Raw genomic sequence first — 6,776 nt, forward strand, 5'->3', positions numbered from 1 at the left:
CATCCTCACCACAGCCAACATCCTCACCACAGCCAACATCCTCACCATAGCCAACATCCTCACCATAGTCAACATCCTCACCACAGCCAACATCCTCACCACAGCCAACATGCTCACCACAGTCAACATCCTCACCACAGCCAACATCCTCACTAAAGCTAATATTCTTACCTTAGTCAACACCATCACCACAGCCAACATTCCTACTTCAGTCAACATTCTCTTCACATTCTTACCATAGCCACCCTTCAGCCATACAACAGGCAACATCACCATGGTAACCAGTATTATTATCACAGCCACCATTGTTACCATGGTACCACTACCACCACAGCAAATATCTTCAGCAGTTCATAACCACTACCACTAGAGCCACAAGACCTCCATACCTGCTGCCATTATTTTGTCTTGACTTTTAACACATACACATGCTTCATTACATGTGGTTAGGAACAGGGACATACTATAAGTTTTTCTCTATATCTACAAGACAGTACTTACTGAGCAACTGAGCAGTTTAAACAGGCATGCAGAGGGCAGGCTAAACATCTCCAAGGAGACAAATATATTCACTGATGTTCCTACTTCAAAATGATAGAATTTATTACATATGTATTCCAAAGTTGAACTCTCACTCAACATTTAGCAGACCTAACTGGGATTAATATTACTTTGCTGAAAACTTTTTATTTTTATAAAGTAGTAACATTTATCCATGTGCTGGATAAGTAAAGAAAATCTTACGTATCTTCTATTTTGATTACAGAGAGAAAAATACCTAGTTTCTTTCTAAAGTGGTATTCATCATAATAATCCTCTTTTCCTTGTGTTTTTTTTTTTTTTCCTGATCTACCCTTGCTAAATATTGTCAAGAGAGCTAAAAGCCCTGGGCATTACTAATGTCAAGCTAGAACATTGGTGAGCCATTGCTCCGCCAGGCCCATGGTTTGCTGGCCCATGAGAGCTGGTTTTCAGACTGTCTGTGATGATGCTATTAAAAGGCACCCACTTAAAGGATTTATGAAGGAGCGTCAGTAATCATCATTAATCATACACAGTTTTGTGATCAGCAGTTTAAATGGCATCCTGTTGGCTTTTGAATATTCATCACTCCCCACGGTTGTCTCATGTAGGTTTCAGTACAATGTCTGACTTTTTTAACTGAAAGAAGTACAAGTAAACTTACTGTCAGGAAACCCAATTCAAAGTCGGTGGGACCCTTGTGCTGAAGACACGACACAATTTGAACTCAAGATACAGAGGAATCACAGTGAAAATTGAGCTTCCTCCCTGCCGGACAAGGGTGATTGTGTCAGGCGGTGCTGGGCAGGCTGCTGCTGGTTATGGGCAGTGATGGGGTGAAGACATCAAGTCTTACCCATGTGACGATTCTATGAGCTGTAATCCCAACCTGCCAGGCAAGGTAACTACTGATACAGTAATGGGAAAAACTCTCTGGGGACTAACCAACAACTCCCTGATTGGATTTGAGGCCCACTCACTCTATAAAACGTGATCTATGTCTAGTACTACAAAACTGGTCTGAAACTTGTCACTCAAGAGGTCTTAGGCCCTAGGAGTGAACCTAAAACTTCTCATTAGCTGAATTGACTTAGCGTCCAAACACTTTCTAACTATATTTATATCCACAGACAAAGACTACTTTCAAAAAGCCTTAGTCAGAGAAGTTTCACCATGTAGCAAACGGGTTAATACGGACTCATGATTACACAGGTGCTGAGAGTAAAGGATAGTTGAGGGCTCAGATCTAAGTAAGACATTTAGAGAACCCCCTTAGAACTCAGGGAACACTGCCAAAGAGGGAGCAGGTAACGCAGGCATCGGAAGACAGGGAAGAGGGATGTGTAATTCTATCTCCTAAGCTTGACGTAGGCATTGCAATCGTGAGCTCATAGCAGTTGTGCCCACGGGCTCTGGGACTACATAAGTCTTCCCTGCCCTGCAGTTGGTTATGGATGGAGAAGGGGCGCATGGGGCTCTACCAGTTATGCTGATCTATTGGCAGCAAACAGATTCTGGGAGCAGGGGAGGCACAGGAACTAGTTGGATATCCACTGGCCATCCTACCAGGCTTTGATTAGTTCTAAACCAAGGATCACACAAATTGCCACAGTTAAACTCTTTGGGGGTACAAAACCAAATCAAACTACGTGAATATGAGAAACAGGTTTTTTTATGGGTGGTAGGCTAACAGGGATGGGAAGGAAATAAAAGAGAGTGAGGGAGTTACCAAATGTAGTACAAGTTATGAAATTGTTAAATAATAATAATAAACATCTAATTTCTAAGATTATGCTTATGAATATGGTATTTTTTGACAATGCTTATGAATAAAAATAAAAGTACTATTTAAATTTAGATATGGATGAGCCATAACAAGACCATCCATTTACTACATTGGCTAACAGTGTCTGGCTAAACTGACTTGGCCTGACTGAGGGCACGGGACACCTGGAACAGTCCCGCAGTCTCATGGGAATGGATCGGGTTCAGGTACTCTGGAAAACACACTGGCAGTATTTTAAGAAGGATGCTTTCTGTGTGTCCCAATCTTAGGCAGTTCTCCATGTGCAGATGAAGAGATACATCTACAGAGAAGGCCTGCAAATGAATATTCATAGCAAATTTGTGCATGTTTATCCCAAAGTGCAAACAACATTAGACGTCTGTGAACCAGTGACTAGATAAACGATCTGCAGCTTTTCCTTACAATAGAATTCTACTCAATAGACTGGAAAGGGAATAAAGCACACAGCAACACAGAGGGACTTTAAATGCATGCTAAGCAAAGGCAGCAAGCCTAAACGGGTTGTAGATGGGGAGTCCTAGAAATGGCCAGCTGTAAGGGTAGATTTCAGGTCAGTGGATGCTGGAAATGGGGTTGTATGAATAGGGGGCTGAGGGAGTGGCCCTGGAAATGACTGACAGATTGATTACCATAGTGATGAACTCACATAACTGAATGCATTTGTCAGAATATATAGAACTATGTCTAAATAAAAAAAATTACTTTATTTAGATCTAATAAAACCACTCGCCAGGCAGTGGTGGCGCATGCCTTTAATCCCAGCACTTGGGAGGCAGAGGCAGGCGGATTTCTGAGTTCGAGGCCAACCTGGTCTACAGAGTGAGTTCCAGGACAGCCAAGGCTATACAGAGAAACTGTCTTGAAAAACAAAACAAACAAACAAACAAACAAAAAATCACTCGGTGGTGGTTTGAGTATGCTTGGCCCACAGGGAGAGGTATTGTTAGGAAGTGTGGCCTTGTTAGAGGAAGTGTGTTGCTGTGGGGTGGTCTAATCCTATGCTCAGGCCCTTCCCATTGCATAGGAGAGCTTCTTCCTCCTAGCTGCCTGAGGATGCTGGTCTCCCCTGGTTACCTTTAAAGATGCAGAACTCTCAGCTCCTCTCAGCACCATGTCTGTCTGTAGGCTGCCATGCTTCCTGCTAAGATGATGGTAACGGACTGAACGTCTGAAACTGTAAGCCAGCCCTAATTAAATGCTTGGCTTTATAAGAGTTGCCTTGGTCATGGTGTCTCTTCATAGCAACAGAAACCCCAACTAAGACATGCTCAGTGTAGCAATCTGAAGATGAGCAGAGCTTACAGTGTTTATTCTTTATTTGTATACCTAAAGACACAAATGAAAGTAAAAAATGGCTCTAACCTCCTTAGCCTCCCAGCAGAGAGAGGCTAACTTAATTGCTCTCATATGGCTTGGTAAAGATGAACATGTTTCCATGGCTACAAGCTGTTATTTCCTCTTGTATGAAATGTCTAATATTATTAAATTATGACTCATGTGTAGTGTAGGGTCAAACTTAGAAACAAACACCAGGACAAAGTCACCCTAAGGCTTTTCACTCTTAAGAACTCTGCTCAGTACTGTCGTTCTTTGTTTTTTGTTTTTTTGTTTTTCCACTAACACATAAGAAATGGAGTGATGCTCGCAAACACACTGGCAAGGAAATAAAGGAGGAAACAAGTCAGAAACTTCTGACTAAACCTGAAAGCAATTCTAAACATCAGCTGCTACTTCTAAAGTCATTTATTATGCTCCCTCCCTCCCTCCCTCCCTCCCTCTCTCTCTCTCTCTCTCTCTCTCTCTCTCTCTCTCTGTGTGTGTGTGTGTGTGTGTAGCAATACTCTCAAATATAAATGAATTATAGAAATGATCATATATTGGAGTTTTTCTGGTTTGATCTTGTATGTCCTCCAATTACTGATGATGCTGAAGGCTTAGAAACTATCAAGGCCTGATGCTAAAGGTGATGGAACCCTTAAGTGAAGCCTACTGGAAGGAATTCATGTTATTGAGATGTGTCTTTGAATTGGGGGGATCAGTACCCCCAACTCCCTATTCTCCCTATTCTCTGGCTGCCTAAAGATAGTCGGTTCTGTTTCTCCACACCCTCTCCACCATGACATTCTATATAGCCACAGGCCCAGAAACAACACACGAAACAACTGTCCATGCCCCAAAGTATCTGAAGCCATGAGCAAATCACGTAAGGCTGCAAGTTTGTTTATCTCAGGTGTTTATCACAATGATGAACGGGCTTCATGTTTCATGGCTGTGAGGATTCTTAGTGGTGAGATTTCAAATGAGCTAGCTGTGGTGACTTATTCCTATACGGCAGAACATGGTAGAAATATGAGCCTTAAAAAGCACCTACAATTTAAACATGTGTCCTCACAGAATAGCCATGTACCTGCTTAACAGTCAATAGATTGAAGGCATTGCAAAGGCCATGGGCACAGTGCTTCTATGTACTAAGAAGGTGCCACGTGGATGGCATAAAGATACAGCTCTGACCTCTCCTGCTTTATTCTTTATGATGGCATGATGGCATGAATGTCACACAACCCAGAGCTCCACAGATACAATGTTGTTCTTGCCTCTTGGCTCTGGTCCTTTCCTTCTCTACTCAGGACATACTTTTGACTACCATGTGCCTGTCATAATTCTTCAGATACTCCATCTCATCTGTAAACTGAAGTCCCAAGCCTTCTGCACTACAGAAGGTGAGGTTACTTGGGAAAGGGCATCATTGCAAACGTCATTAGCTACAATGAAGTCAAACTAGAGCAGGCTGGATGCCTAACCTTGCATGAGCTGTGTTCTCATGAAAAGCGGAAATCTGGACACGCATACAAGAAGAGCATCTCCTGGAAACCAAAGCAGAGAGCAGGAAAATGGGTTTGCAAACTAAGGACAGACCCAGCTGCCTGCAGTTACCAGGAACCTGGAAGAGCAGCTTCTTTCTCACAGCCTTGGAAGGAGCCAAACTTATTGATGCCTAGGCCTTGAACTTGTAACCTTCAGAATGTGAGGGATCATATCTCATGTTGAATTCAAACTATAAAACTATAAAAACAAGCAGACTTTTGTGTTAAAGTGTGTTTCCTAGCAGCAGAGCAATTGTGCGAATGGAACCAGCAACTGTTCCTTCGGATGACTGAGGATCCCTGCCACAGCTCCTTGTGCAACAGATGCATGACTCACGTTCCCGAGCTGAGACCCCAGCATGTGTCTCCCCGATGCAGCGGAACAATCTCTTGAACCGCAACAAGCCTCAAGGTTTTATCTGCTTTTAAAGAAATTAGAGACATCTTTTCTGTAGGAAAAGAGAGCCTGCTGCCTGAAGTGTGACAGTGGCTTGCAGGCTGTGGCTGCCATCCTGATCTTTGGGGAAGTGGACAGATTATCATGCTGGCAAGCCCCATCCCTGCACCCCTTGTTGGGGCATAAGGACGACCCCAGGAGCTTCCCACAGCAGCTGTTGTATCGGCTTTCCAAGTGCGGGAACCTGAGCAATGACTGCAGTGACATTTTCCTGGCTGGCTCTGACCTCCAAATCTCACTGATTAGTCTAGCACACACTGTGAACAACAACCAGTGAGGACTCAGAGCCAGGGCTCAAAAAAATTACTTTAAAATGGCAAGAGATGTTAAGGTATAATCTCTATGACCTGGCCATTGATCACTTCCCAAGAAGTTATCCCATATGTGTGTGTGTGTGTGTGTGTGTGTGTGTGTGTGTGTGTATTTTTTCCTGGTTAGCTTATCTTTTGAGGTAGTCACCCTTAGTTATGAAAACATATTTGGAGGAAATTCATGGTCCTGGTTTAAGAGAGCAACCAATCCGAACTTAGGGATTCAGAAAGCACTCAGTCCGATTCCCCACCATTTTAACAGCATTCTCTGGTTTAAACAAAAGCAATCCCCCTTTTTTTTTCACCCAGAAAGCATTGTTTGGGTTTGTGTATTTAAAGGAGTAATTAAAGGATACCCATGTGCAATGGTAATAATTCATGCTCTAGTATTTTAAGTTTACTCAAAGACCCCAGTGCCTGCAGAACATTATTCACCAGCTGATGTGTTTAGACACACATCCGTCTATGATTATTTTTTATTCTATTTCCCTTACTGTCCATACTTGGGTTTTCTTCTCTCCAGAGTATTTCTCATAGCATATGCTCCCTTCCCTTAATCCCCAGATCACAGCTGCCCCCTTTCCAATGACAGCTGCAAATTCTACCAAGTCCGTAGAGCTATGGAGAGAGTGGGCCAGACTGTGGTCTGATACAACAGAAGCGCAGCTTAGCATTCCTAAAACTATGTGGTCCCAACTAGGACTCATGCATTCCAACAGTGATCACTTATACTTCGTGTGTGTGTGTGTGTGTGTGAGAGAGAGAGAAAGAGAGAGAGAGAGAGAGAGAGAGAGAGAGAGAGAGAGAGAGAGAGA

At 43.0% G+C, this 6,776-nt stretch overlaps 1 protein-coding gene across 1 annotated transcript in view; it reads right to left on the minus strand.

The window, feature by feature from the left end:
• The window catches only part of LOC114609850 (ecto-NOX disulfide-thiol exchanger 1-like), a gene marked incomplete at its 3' end in the record, with an annotated part of 132,724 nt that overhangs the window by 4,251 nt on the left and 121,697 nt on the right, over positions 1-6,776 (minus strand). The window contains exon 10 of the mRNA XM_028754244.1: positions 10-246. Within this exon, the coding sequence (XP_028610077.1) occupies positions 10-246 (237 nt within the window). The remainder of the gene's footprint in view (positions 1-9; positions 247-6,776) is intronic.

This window comes from Grammomys surdaster, unplaced genomic scaffold (assembly GCF_004785775.1).
Source record: "Grammomys surdaster isolate TR1022 unplaced genomic scaffold, NIH_TR_1.0 125985, whole genome shotgun sequence".
Taxonomy (NCBI): domain Eukaryota; kingdom Metazoa; phylum Chordata; class Mammalia; order Rodentia; family Muridae; genus Grammomys; species Grammomys surdaster.